Here is a 14,179-nt window from a genome sequence, read left to right on the forward strand (position 1 = left end):
CGGCACCTACCTGGTGCATTTCTCTAGCGTAACACTTAATTACACTGTGTTGCAGTCGCTGACTCCTTATCTGTTAAGACTGTGAAGTGTCCTCTTCTCCATAGTTCCTAGCAAGATGATTGGTAAGGAATCAACGGATGTTAGCTGTTTGAAGGAGAAAGCATTGCAACACTTCAATACCATTCACTCGATTAAAACTTTTCAAGCTGCTTTCAGTTTCACTTCAATTACTTTCTTTTATTGACCCCTTTCTCTTCGCACTCTCTTTTCCCGCCCACCTACAACCTTTTCAAGGAGCGAACCTAAAACTTCCTGTAGGTGCCCGGGCAGGTTGTCAAGCCTCACTTACTCCCGTAGGGATTCGTCACGGCAACGCGATGACGTCACGTGCAGCGCTGACGTGCCGCCGTCAGGTCCACCCGCAGAGACTTTGGAATCTCTTTTTTGCCGTTAATCGGGGCAGCTTGAATTCTGTTGGTAAAAAAAGCGACGAGTGCCAAAGGTGGGACGTCAAGGATTCTTGTTTCCCCAACGCAAGGTAATTTGCTTTCCTGAACGACGCTCCGGCAGCTGAGGGCCCGCCCCTGAGCGCCGGCCGCGGTCTCCCGGGGAACGGCGCTGTACGCCGGCTGCTGGGTGGGAACGCGCGTGCGCGGGGCGCGGCGTTCGCCGGGACCCTCGGTAACGGGCGTGGACGTTGATTTTGACAGAGAATGGCTCACTTCTCTGGTGAGGACGAAGCGATGCTGCAGGCGATGTTGAGGCAGTTGTTCCAGAGCGTGAAGGAGAAAATCACGGGTGCTCCCTCCCTGGAGTGCGCCGAGGAGATCCTCTTACATCTGGAGGAAACGGATGAAAATTTTCACAAGTAAAATTCCTTTTGATGTCTTAAGCAAACAAATCAGCTGATCCAAAATGCAGTTGGATAAAGACGGTTATATGATTGTTGTCAAAACAGCATCCAAGTTGGAGGTTTACGTTTTCTTTTATTTATTTAGATACCGAATTTATTTTTTATTTCTTATTTAACAAACTTTCTGCTTCCCCTGTGTTTTTAATGACGTGACCGACATGTTCTAATTATATATTTTTTTCTCCTGGGCAACATAGTAAATTATTGTAAATTATTCTTGTTCGCTTAAGAATAGTTCTATTACAAGTGATTTCTGTCACTATACCTCTAAAGCTTTGAGTTCACAAGATCCTTGTTTCATTGCTGATCTGATATTTCAGTGGCTGCACCAATTTTGACTTCTGAGCACTGCAGGAATACAGGAGAGATTATTTTCTTGTGGAATAGCTTTGTTGTTGTTTGTTTACTCTTTGTGACCCCATACAGTGTAGCCCACAAGGCTCTCCTGTCCCTGGTTTCCCAGGCAAGACTACTGGAGTTGGTTGCCATTTCCTTCTCCACGGGATCTTCCCAACCCAGGGACTGAACCTGCGTCTCCTGCTTGACAGGCGGGTTACTTACCACTGGGCCACCAGGGAAGTTCATGGGATATCGAAAGTGCCTACCAAGGGAGAAGGCGCCTACTCAGAAGTCTGTGATACATGTCAGGGATATGCGGGATTTAGATAAGGTACAGCGTGCTCTAGGTTGGAAGCAGTAGGTAGGAAGTTTAATGAGAGAGAGGTCATTTGAGATAAATCTTGACAGGTGTATTTCTTTAGAGATAAGTATTTTTTCTTTTGATTTGATTCATATGTATCATTTAAGCCTCTCCAATGAAAATTTACCTCCAGGTGCCTCAATTTATTATTAGTAGTGATATTTTTAATTCAATTTGCTCTCAAGAGGATGGCGTTTAACATTTTTCTTGTTATGTTAGCTTTACTGACTTTTGGGTGCTCTGAAATTCTTATCTGGAATTCCTACCTGCTTTTATGTGGTCATCAGGGGATCCTTGAGCCCTTTTAATATTCTGTGCAAAAGTTTGTGTTTATTTGCAGTTTTTTGGAGGAGAACATTACAGTTTTCTCCCGATTCTCAGGGAAGTTTTAAGAAGTGTGGGAGGAGTTTTTTCTTAATTAGTATTTCTGGTTATACATATGGTTTCTTTTGTATTTCCTTGATTTTTTATTTTTTCATTAAATCCACTACTGATAGTTGATATTGCATGATTATATTCTTTATTTTGGAGATACCAGCTACTGCTGCTGCTAAGTCGCTTCAGTCATGTCCAACTCTGTGCGACCCCATAGACTGCAGCCCACTAGGCTGCGCCATCCCTGGGATTTTCCAGGCAAGAGTACTGGAGTGGGTTGCTATTGCCCTCTCCGGGAGATAACAGAGACCAGCTTTTATTGGTTAGCTATTGATTCATTACTTAAACAGACAAATATAAGATAATTTCAACTTTTTCAAATTCAGATTTGAGAAATGTCTTTTATGTCATTAATGTCTTTTATAATCATGTAATACTAATTTGCCTCAAACAGAGCCACATCAAGCATTAAATTTGGGGTTAAATTCTGTTTTTTAGTTCACATGCAAATACTTCTTTAAAATATTTTTAAATTATTGAGTTTTTGTTAGGATCATATTCTGGGAATTTGTCTATTTAATCTATATTTTCAAACTTATCTGTATATAAGTTTTTGTTACTATTCTAATGTTGTTGTTTAGTTGCTAAGTCATGTCTGACTCTTCTGCAACCCCATGTACTGTAGCCCACCAGACTCCTTTGTCTGTGGAATTTCCTAGGCAAGAATACTGGAGTGGATTGCCATTTCCTTTTCCAGGGGATCTTCCCAACCAGGGGTGGAACCCATGTCTCCTGCATTGCAGGTGAATTCTTTACCATTGAGCCACCAGGGAAGCCCTTAATATCCTATTACTTTTTTGAAACATAGTTGTCCTATTTTTTATTCTTTTTTAAAAATTTGTGTCTTTCCTCCTTTGTTCTTCATCTGTTCTGCTAGAGGTTTATCAACTTTATCAGTCTTTTCAAAGAACTAGCTGTTAGCTTTGATTTTCCTTTCTATTATGTATTTATTTTACAGTTCGTAAAATTTCTGCTCTTTTTTCCCTTCCTGGGAAACTTTAAAATTTGTGATGAATGCTTATTTATCTCTTTTATTTGCAGCTTTTCTTCTTCTTCTTCTTTTTTTAATATAAGTATTTAAGGCTACACATTTGTCTGTAAGTATTGCTTTAGCTGTGTCAGTTTTTAAATGCTTTTCAAGTTAAAATTGAATCATTATGGTTCTTGTCAGCAGTGCAGTTACTATTGTAATAATGTCAAATCATCTTCAGCAGTTTATTAGATAGATTAAATGCCTGCTGATTAACTTGAATCATTGCTGCTAAGTCACTTCAGTCGTGTCTGACTCTATGTGACCCCGTAGACGGCAGGCTCCCCTGTCCCTGGGATTCTCCAGGCAAGAACACTGGAGTGGGTTGCCATTTCCTTCTCTGAACTTGCATCATTAACGTTTACTATTTGATTGGAAAAACCCAGACACAATCAAATTATAATAAGTTCGTAGTCTTAAAAGTACAATTTATAATTCTAAAAGTAGTTTGAGTCATTTGTAGTCTTAAAAGTACAGATAACAAAATTCATGTGTTAGCTGCACTAGCCTAAGATCTTTGTCTTAGGAGGAAGGAAGTCCTTATGAAGAAGCAAAGAGGAGATGCTTGTGTTTGGTGTTTTCATAGCATCTTACAATCTTAGAGTTTGATGAGATCCTGTCAGTCCAGGTACTCATATCTTGATTTGTCTTTCTACTCACTAAAAAACTCTCCTCGAACTTTAAATGTCCTTGAGTCACTTAGGTATATGTTGCCACCCAAAGTGTTTCATATTATATATCAGAATTATGTCATCCCATCTCCACTATCAGAACTGTTCCTTATATCTGCCTGATGTTGTCCTGATGTATTAGCAAGAAAAATAATCTTATTAAATAGATTAACAGGGAAAAGCAGTATCTCTAGGCTATTGGCATTTTTGTAAGATGATGATTGTTCAGAGAATTGAGTCCATGGATGATGGAATTTCAGGTAGTATAATAAAGTGACAAGGGGAAAATGCAGTCATTTGAGAAGTCATTGTATAGGCAGAACAGCCTTACTGAGGATTTGTTCCACATGCAGCTGCCCTAATCTATGCTTTCCATAGCCTTTAAAAAACTTTTCTTTTACCCTAAACTGTACATGTCCTCTAAAAGACCCAGGCTTTCTTTCTTTTCTTTGAAACTGGCAGCTAGGATTTCTTTGAAACTGGCAGCTCTCCTTGCAGGAGAGGAGAATGGTAGGGAAGAAGGCATTGCTTTCATTATGCGTGTATGTATTGTATAAATTTTTACACTCAGATTGACCTCTTATTAAAAAAAAAATTCCCTGGTTTTCAGTCTTGACTATAGTAGGATTGATTGGAGTTCATTTAAAAAAGCACTGATGATGAACCTTAACCTTAAATGTATCAAAATTTCCGGGGAGTTTGGTAGAGGGGGAATGGCAGAGGCCTGGACTAGGTATTTTTGATAAAAGCTCTCTCAGTTCATTTCAGTTGCTCAGTCATGTCAGACTCTTTGTGACCCCATGGACTGCAGCATGCCAGGCCTCCCTATCCATCATCAACTCCCAGAGTTCACTCAAACTCATGTCCATTGAGTCGGTGATGCCATCCAACCATCTCACCCTCTGTCACCCCCTTCTCTTCCCCACTTCAGTCTTTCCCAGCATCAGGGTCTTTTCAAATGAGTTCAGTTCAGTTCAGTCGCTTAGTCGTGTCCGACTATTTGCAACTCCATGAACCGCAGCACGCCAGGCCTCCCTGTCCATCACCAACTCCCGGAGTTCACCCAGACCCACGTCCACTGAGTTGGTGATGCCATCCAATCATCTCATCCTCTGTCGTCCCCTTCTCCTCCTGCCTTCAATCTTTCCCAGCATCAGGGTCTTTTCAAATGAGTCTGCTCTTTGCATCAGGTGGCCAAAGTATTGGAGTTTCAGCTTCAACATCAATCCCTCCAATGAACACCCAGGACTGATCTCCTTTAGGATGGACTGGTTGGATCGCCTTGCTGTCCAAGGGACTCTCAAGAATCTTCTCCAACACCACAGTTCAAAAGCATCAATTCTTTGGTGCTCAGCTTTCTTTATAGTCCTTCTCACATCCATACATGACCACTGGAAAAACCATAGCCTTGACTAGACGGACCTTTGTTGGCAAAGTGATGTCTCTGCTTTTTAATATACTGTCTGCTGCTGCTGCTAAGTCACTTCAGTCGTGTCCGACTCTGTGCGACTCCATAGACAGCAGCCCACCAGGCTCCGCCATCTCTGGGATTCTCCAGGCAAGGATACTGGAGTGGGTTGCCATTGCCTTCTCTGAATATGCTGTATAGGTTGGTCATAACTTTCCTTCCAAGGAGTACGTGCTTTTAATTTCATGGCTGCAATCACCATCTGCAGTGATTTTGGAGCCCCAAAAAATAAAGTCTGACACTGTTTCCACTGTTTCCCCGTCTGTTTCCCATGAAGTGATGGGACCGGATGCCATGATCTTAGTTTTCTGAATGTTGAGCTTTAAGCCAACTTTTTCACTCTCCTCTTTCACTTTCATCAAGAGGTTCTTTAGTTCTTCTTCACCTTCTGCCATAAGGGTGGTGTCATCTACATATCTGAGGTTATTGATATTCTCCCAGCAGTCTTGATTCCAGCTTGTGCTTTATGAAACCCAGCATTTATCATGATGTACTCTGCATATATGTTAAATAAGCAGGGTGATAATATACAGCCTTGACGTACTCTTTACTGATTTGGAACCAGTCTGTTGTTCCATGTCCAGTTCTAACTGTTGTTTCCTGACCTGCATACAGATTTCTCAGGAGGCAGGTCATGTGGCCTAGTATTCCCATCTCTTTAAAAACTCTCTAGGTGATTCTAATATACAGCCAGGGTTGGGAACCTCAGAGTTAGAGCATGCATGTATATTGAGTTGCTTTAGCTGTGTCCAACTCTTTGCGACCCTCTGGGCTATAAGCCCATCAGGCTCCAATGTCCATGGGATTCTCCATGCAAGAATACTTGAGTGGGTTTCCATGCCCTCCTCCAGAGGATCTTCCCAACCCAGGGATCGAACCCATACCTCTTATGTCTCCTGCATTGGCAAGTGGATTATTTACTCCTAGTGCCACCTGGGAAGCCTGAGTTAGAGCTTACTTACTTGGATTTCAGTGAGAATTGCTCATTAGTTAGCTCTCTATAAAATACTTGGCAACCCTAATGATTGTAGCAGTCTCTAATGTAGGTGTTCATCTTTGTGGTCCTCTAATCTGGTATATTTTTAGTGTGATAGAGAAGGAACACAATATTTATTGAATTGACTTTATTTTTGGTTTTACAGAAGAATCTACCAATGACTTTCTAAATTAGTGAACTCTAGTGTGTTTAAGTGCTTACTTCAGGAAAACATCCATTGTGTAGAGTGTTATCCCTGCATAGAGAAATCACTAAGAATTATATGTGTGCTTCAGTAATTAATTATGCATTTAGTAACGTTCATCATGATTCAGGCAAAGCCCAGGTAGCCCAGTGTTAAAGAATCAGCTTGCTAATGAAGGAGATGCAGGAGTTTGATGCCTGGGTTGGGAAGATCCCCTGGAGGAGAAAATAGCAGCCCACTCCAGTATTCTTGCCTGAAAAATCCCACTGACAGAGGAGACTGGTGCGCTACAGTCCATGGTGTTGCAAAGAGTTGGACACAACTGAGTGAGCACTCACATCATGATTCAGAGGCTTATTCTTTGGCCTAAAAGGTTGTAGGTAGTGTAAAATATTCATTCTTTTTTTCAGCATATAATCTTTTATATACTAATATGTAAGGTTGTTTATCATATAATAAATCCTATAATTCTGGAATATAACCTGTTTTAAGAATTCCACATATCAGTATTATAATTCATAACTTATCTTTTTAAAATAAATCATTACTGATACTTTTTCTAATCTGATCAAAAAATTTCTTGTTTATAATAGCTAAGAGGATGATTTCCTGGAACAAACTTGGTACTACATGTTTTATGTATTTTTTTCCTTATAGTAATACAATTGTGTATATTTTGAAATAGAAATTTGAACATGTCAGAAATTCGCTTCACTGTACTAAAGGGGCGAGTTCCCAGGTGGCACTAGTGGTAAAGAACCCGCCTACCATTGCAGGAGAAACAAGAGACATGGGTTCGATCCCTGGGTGGGGAAGATCCCCTGGAGAAGGGCATGGCAACCCACTCCAGTATTCTTGCCTGGAGAATCCCATGGACAGAGGAACCTAGCAGGCTACAGTCCCTAGGGTCACAAAATGTCGGACACAATTTAAGCGACTTGGCATGCAGCAGGTACACCAGAAACAACACAACATTGTAGGAATTTGCTGATCGAAGCTCCCAGAAATTTATGCTAGTTTAAAAGTCACCTGAGCACAGAATCTGTCTAGATCAGTGATTCTCAAGTATCGGTCCTAGGACCAGCAGCTTTGGCATCTGCATCAGACTCACCTGGGAACTCGTTAGAAATGTGAAATCCTGTGCCCACAGTGTACCTGAATTGAGGCTCTGAGAGTGGGCCCCAACAATTTGTAGTTTAATAAGCCCTTCAGGTGATTCTTATTCATGTTATACTTTAAGAACCACTGATTTATAGGATGACTTACTAGAGGGCCATTGCTAGAGGGTATTTGTTTAGCTACAGTTACAAAAATATGCACATTAATCTGGTGGCAGTGGGAAAGGAAAGTTATAGAGGAAGAATTTACATAATTATAGCATTTGCTAACTAGTTAGATCTGAGATGTAATGGAGAAGATTGTTTGAGGCTATACACAGGTATCCGATTGAAGGATGGTACCATTAACAAAGATATGTCAGAGGAGAACATGGCTTGCAGTCGGTGGATAGGATGAAAGATTTGGTATAGGTTGTGCTGATTGATGGACAAGGCAATGGCACCCTACTCCAGTACTCTTGCCTGGAAAATCCCATGGATGGAGGAGCCTGGTGGGCTGCAGTCCATGGAGTCACTGGGAGTCCAACACGACTGAGCGACTTCACTTTCACTTTCACTTTCATGCATTGGAGAAGGAAATGGCAACCCACTCCAGTGTTATTGCCTGGAGAATCCCAGGGACGGGGGAGCCTGGTGGGCTGCCATCCATGGGGTTGTACAGAGTTGGATACGACTAAAGCAACTTAGCAGCAGCAGCAGCAGCAGCAGTGCTGATTCATATGGTGATAAAACAAAGTAGCCTTGTCCAATGGGCAGTTAATATATTGGTTTACCTTAAAGATATTGTATGTTTGGTTCCAGACCACTGAAATGAAGCAAGTATTATAGTAAAGCGAGTCATATGGTTTTTTGGGGTGTTTCCTTTTTTCACATAAAGGTTATGTTTACACCTCACTGTAGCCTATTAACTGTGCAGTAAAGTTGTGTAAAAAAAGTACATCAGATCAGATCAGATCAGTCGATCAGTCGTGTCCGACTCTTTGCGACCTCATGAATCACAGCACGCCAGACCTCCCTGTCCATCGCCAACTCCCGGAGTTGACCCAGACTCACGTCCATCCAGTCAGTGATGCCATCCAGCCATCTCATCCTCTGTCGTCCCCTTCTCCTCCTGCCCCCAATCCCTCCCAGCATCAGAGTCTTTTCCAGTGAGTCAACTCTTTGCATGAGGTGGCCAAAGTACTGGAGTTTGAGCTTTAGCATCATTCCTTCCAAAGAAATCCCAGGGCTGATCTCCTTCAGAATGGACTGGGTGGATCTCCTTGCAGTCCAAGGGACTCTCAAGAGTCTTCTCCAACACCACAGTTCAAAAGCATCAATTCTTCGGCGCTCAGCTTTCTTCACAGTCCAACTCTAATATCCATACATGACCACAGGAAAAACCATAGCCTTGACTAGATGAACCTTTGTTGGCAAAGTAATGTCTCTGCTTTTGAATATGCTATCTAGGTTGGTCATAACTTTCCTTCCAAGGAGTAAGCGTCTTTTAATTTCATGGCTGCAGTCACCATCTGCAGTGATTTTGGAGCCCAGAAAAATAAAGTCTGACACTGTTTCCACTGTTTCCCCATCTATTTCCCATGAAGTGATGGGACCGGATGCTGTGATCTTCGTTTTCTGAATGTTGAGCTTTAAGCCAACTTTTTCACTCTCCACTTTCACTTTCATCAAAAGGCTTTTGAGTTCCTCTTCACTTTCTGTCATAAGGGTGGTGTCATCTGCATATCTGAAGTTATTGATATTTTTCCCTGCAATCTTGATTCCAGCTGTGTTTCTTCCAGTCCAGCATTTCTCATGATGTACTCTGCATATAAATACATACCTTAATTTAAAAATATGTTATTGCTAGAAGTACTGTCATCTGAGCCTTTAGCAAGTTGTAGTAGTAAAATCAAAGGTCACTGTTGAAAGATTGCCGTAACAAATATAATAATAATGAAAAAGTTTGAAATACTGTGAGAGTTACTAAAATGTGACAGACACACAAAGTGAATAAATGCTCTTGCTGCTGATAGACTTGCTCTGACACAGGGTTGCCACAGAACTTCAGTCTGTTGAAAACTCAAATATCTGTGAGGTGCAATAAGGTGCAATAAAATGGGGTGTACTTGTATAGTAACAAGTGTGCCTTTATTCTGGGGAGACATTTTGGCTGAAGGAAGAGCTTAAGAAATCACTTGTTTGTGTTGAATCTGAAATTGAAGCTACGGGAGTGAAGAATATCCTTTTTATTTCTTGTCTAGGAATGAAGTAGACATTGTTTCCAAATTTCAGATGAGAAAACAGATTTCTTCCAGGCCACTCCAGCTAGAGTTTATCAGCTGGAGCTGGCATTCAGGCTGTTTTGACTCTGAGCTTGTACTTTTGCTGTAATACTACATGTTTCATAATAAATATCTCTACTTGGCTTTTGGGGCCTGAACTGTCTATGGCAGGGCTGCCACTTACATTTCTGAAGCAGACTTGGAGATTCCAGGAAGCGGTAGTGTGTTCAGAGCTGAGGGAAAATGGGCAGGGCAGGAAATCTCAGTTAAAATTGAGAATGAGATCCCTTGGCTACCTGGGTAAGATGGCTGTTCCTTAGTGGACATACAGTCCCTTTATAAATATTAAACTGAAGACTGTATGCTGGATAGTATGATGGACTTATGTTGAAGAAAATTATTCAGGCTCTCCTTGAGCTTCTGTGCTACATATTATATGCAAGGCTCTTAGTACAGGTATATATACAAGCTATAAGTCTTGAACATAGTGGCATTTACAAAGATGACCTGTCCTAAATTTTCTTTGTCATTTAAGAGACCAAAAAAACATTTTAAATCATTTAAAATCATAATATTAATTAACAACCATTGCTCTTTACTTTTACTAAATGTGTTTCATAAAGAATTACCTACTTTTGGAACTCTTGCCCTCTCATGTTTGCTATATTGTTGTGCGTTAGCAAATGGATTTTAATTTTGGCATCAACCTAAGAGTATGAAGGAAAATGTCCAATGTGTTGGATTTTCTGAGATACTTCTTTTTGTGAACATAATCAGGCAAAAGCTGATTAGGTGAAATTTAGGGCAGTTCAAAATGTACACAGTTTCCAAATGTACAAAAAACTTCTGATGATTGGAGCTTAACCTTTTGCTATTTAATTATTTTATAATTACTGTTATTCTAATGTGGTTTTCTTCATCAACTTGAACAATTATAAAAGTCTTTAACAACTGCTTTCCCTGTGCTTAAGCATCACATGCAAACCATAACAAAGTATAGAAAGGTCCTAACCCGTTAAAGTTTGTGTTGGTCCCGAAGTTTGCTATCCACTATTGTCATTTTTAAATGTGAATTTTGCCAATTTTCTCAGGGAAAAAAAAAACCAAACAACAAAATTTTAGATTAGCTGAATGATTTGGGATGAATAACTAATTTAATCCTAGAGTAAGGTAAGAAATCTAATTATGTTACAGGTCTTTTCTGTGCTAACATTTTTTTGGGTACAGTTGATAGATGAATTCATGATATTTACTGCATTTTTCAAATATTTGTTTCAGCTATGAATTTGTGAAGTACCTTAGACAGTATATATGCAACACTTTGGGGTCTATGATTGAAGAAGAAATGGAAAAATGGACATCTGATCAGAATCAGGGTGAGGAATTTGGCTATGACACAGTTGTACAGCATGTTACTAAAAGAACTCAGGAATCTAAAGAGTGAGTATGCCCCCAATAATATTTTAAAGTAGTTTTTCTTTCAACAGGGTTCCTTGAAAGTACCCTTAACCCATGTCTCCTGCAGTCTCTTTTTCTCTTAGCAGCCAGAATGAGTCTTTAAACCAATGAGTCAGATCATGCCACTCTTCCACTCAGCTTTAAGTAAAATAAGGATGACTTGACCAGTCGATCTGATAGGCTAAATGGCTACTAAGTGGCTACCAGGCAGGGCTGGATAAAGGGATGGTTCACATGCTGGGCAGGACTGAGAGATTTCATCGCCTATTCAGAGTGCACACAATTTGAAACTTACTGTTTATTTCTGGCATGTTCCATTTAATAACTGAAACTGTGGAAAGTGAAACCACAGGTAAGGGAAACCCTCTTCATTATAATTCCTAATAGTCTATTTCTGGCAATATCATTAAATATTCTAAAAGGAGGACTAACGGTCTTAGTCAGAAAATGAAAACTTTTTAATGCTAAAAGCAAAGTTTTACATGAGATATTTAGGCTATCTAAATATTACTAAAAATGTATTTAGTAATTACTTTTTATCTCTGGTTAAGACATTTAATTTTCTTGCATTTTAGTTCACTCATGTGTAAAATTAATATAATAATAATTACCTCACAAAGATTTTAAATGTCTTAATGGATGTGTTCTTTGTGAACCATGGATGAAAGATTTTATGTTGAACAGAATATTTTTCTTTTTTTTGTGTGTGTGTGTGTTTCTTCAGAAACTACTTAGGGCTAATGTAATAGTACAGTTATTAAAAACATTTTTACTGTAATAATTCAAATTGCTTTCTTAATTAAACATTTTGATGTCTATTTTTTAAATAGAGGTATTTGCACATGAAACAATTCATTTGTAAGATCTATCATGTTAATATAATCTTGTATATATAAGTGGAAGTACTCACAGTGTTTATTTTCATTGTTAATTGATTTGGTTTTTTCACTACCTCTTAGAGCATTTTCTTTTTTAACTTCTTGGACTATGAAGGAATCTTCTCAGTGGTGTCCATATTCTGTCCTAGGCTTTTTCAAACCTACAGTTGCTACTGAGTTCCAGTTTGTTTAGCTGTTGATATTGAGGGTCTTATTCTCTAGTTTTGTTTTTTGTTTTATTCTGTCTTCCTTTGGTTAGTTTGCTGATATGTCTTGTAGAAGAATTCATGTTTGTGTGTTTTCAAGAAATTTATATTTTCTGGAGAAAATATGTCTAAAATGAAACTCTATGGGTTTTAATTACCCTTACCCTGTAAGTTATTGAGATTTACTTTATTTTCCTTTTTTAAATCAGTATGTTGTAGGCTTTTTAAAAAAACACTTTAATTTATTTTTGACTACATAGGATCTTCGCTGCACTCAAGCTTTCTAGTTGCAGGAAGCCAGGGCTGCTCTTTGTTGTGGTGCATGGACTTCTCCTTGCAGTGGCTTCTCTTGTTGCAGTAGACTTCGGTAGTTGCAGCACGTGGGCTCAGTCGTTGCTGCTCGTGGACTCTACAGCACAGGCTTAGTAATTGTGGCACACAGGCTTAGTTGCTCTGTGGCATCTTCCTGAACCAGGGATTGAACCCATGTTCCCTGCATTAGCAAGCAGACCTTATCAACTGTGCCACCAGGGAAGTCCCACTCTATTGTTAGTTTTAAGGGGACAGGAGTTTATGTTGGTCACATGGCTATACCTAACTGGAATGGAGTCTGGGGAGTGTAGTTCACTCCTACGCCCAGCTATACAGTCCAGTTACTGTGGAAAGGGAGCGCAGCTGTGGTGGATAGCTATTGATTGCTACCAGGACATTGTTATACTTCCCTGTTTCCTGGTGCTTGGAATGTGTTAAAGAGGAAGCTGGGGCCTCCTAACTCAGTTCCTATATGTACTTCACCAGTTAGTCTAAAGAGTGTCTTAGAATTCAATTTCTTCTTGCCTTTTTTTAAAAAAATAATTTTATATTGGATTATAGTTGATTAACGGTGTTGTGTTATCCTTCTTACTCTTTATAAACTTCTAAACTTGAATTTTCCCTGCGCTGCTTCTCACTTCTATAGTAGTTCTTTTCTGTATGTGTTTTCCCTCTGTATTGTTCCTAATCTATTCTTATTTTCTTACAGTATTTTTGTATTTTCTCATAATTTATGAGACTGTAAAAATATACACATTTATAGCTATATGTATATTCTATTTATAGTTATATAATATGTAAATTATACATTATTAAATAACATGATTAAGTATATAATGTATAAGTTATATATAGAAATAATGTATTTGGTGCTGTATAATGTATGTAATATATAATTTAAAATATATTTTAAAATTTCTTTAAACTTTAAAATCTCAGTCTACTATTTTTATCCAAATCCCCCCACATGATTTTATTACTTTTATGGGAGAGTACCTTACCTATCCTTTCTTAGATTTATGTAGTTAAAATGATCCACTAACCAGGATATAAAAAAGGGAAGTTTCTGTGTTTATTTTCTAATGTATTTCCATTATTATAATGATAAGCAATGGACATATGTTTTATCATGCTTTATATTTACAAGGAACTTTCAGATATATACTCTTATTTATTTCTTGCTATGACCATGCGAATTAGATCAGCTTGATTGTGTGTTGTTTTTTTTTAATTTAAAGCTCTAAGTGCCTTTATTCAATGATTCATGAATTGGACAGCATCCCATCTAGTAAATAGAAGAGTGCTCCTAGATTGTATTTTTTATTTTTATTTTTTGCTTGCATCGAGTCTTTGTTGCTGTGCCTGGGCTTTCTTTAGTTGCGGTGAGTGGGGGCTCCTCTTTGTTGCAGTGTGCAGGCTTCCCATTGAGGTTGCTTCTGTTGTTGTGGAGTATAGGCTCTAGGCTCCTGGGCTTCAGTAGTTGGTGGCTCGGGGCCTTAGAACGTGCAGCCTCCAGTAGTACATGGGTTAAGTAGTTGCAGTTTG

The 14,179-nt window shown here is 39.2% G+C and overlaps 1 protein-coding gene across 5 annotated transcripts in view; it reads left to right on the forward strand.

Moving 5' to 3' along the window:
* The first annotated feature begins 378 nt into the window (after positions 1–378).
* The window catches only part of TBC1D32 (TBC1 domain family member 32), a 206,220-nt gene continuing 192,419 nt past the window's right edge, over positions 379–14,179 (forward strand). For 3 of the 5 annotated variants that reach the window (XM_070795889.1, XM_070795891.1, XM_070795890.1), the window contains exons 1-3: positions 380–538; positions 711–868; positions 11,059–11,220. In XM_070795889.1, coding sequence (XP_070651990.1) covers positions 714–868; positions 11,059–11,220 — 317 coding nt within the window. In that variant the 5' untranslated portion in view covers positions 380–538; positions 711–713. Of the gene's footprint in view, positions 539–710; positions 869–11,058; positions 11,221–14,179 lie in introns of those variants that run through there. The other 2 variants (XM_070795892.1, XM_070795893.1) reach the window with 2 other exon arrangements.

The sequence above is a fragment of the Bos indicus genome, chromosome 9, assembly GCF_029378745.1.
Source record: "Bos indicus isolate NIAB-ARS_2022 breed Sahiwal x Tharparkar chromosome 9, NIAB-ARS_B.indTharparkar_mat_pri_1.0, whole genome shotgun sequence".
NCBI classification, from domain to species: domain Eukaryota; kingdom Metazoa; phylum Chordata; class Mammalia; order Artiodactyla; family Bovidae; genus Bos; species Bos indicus.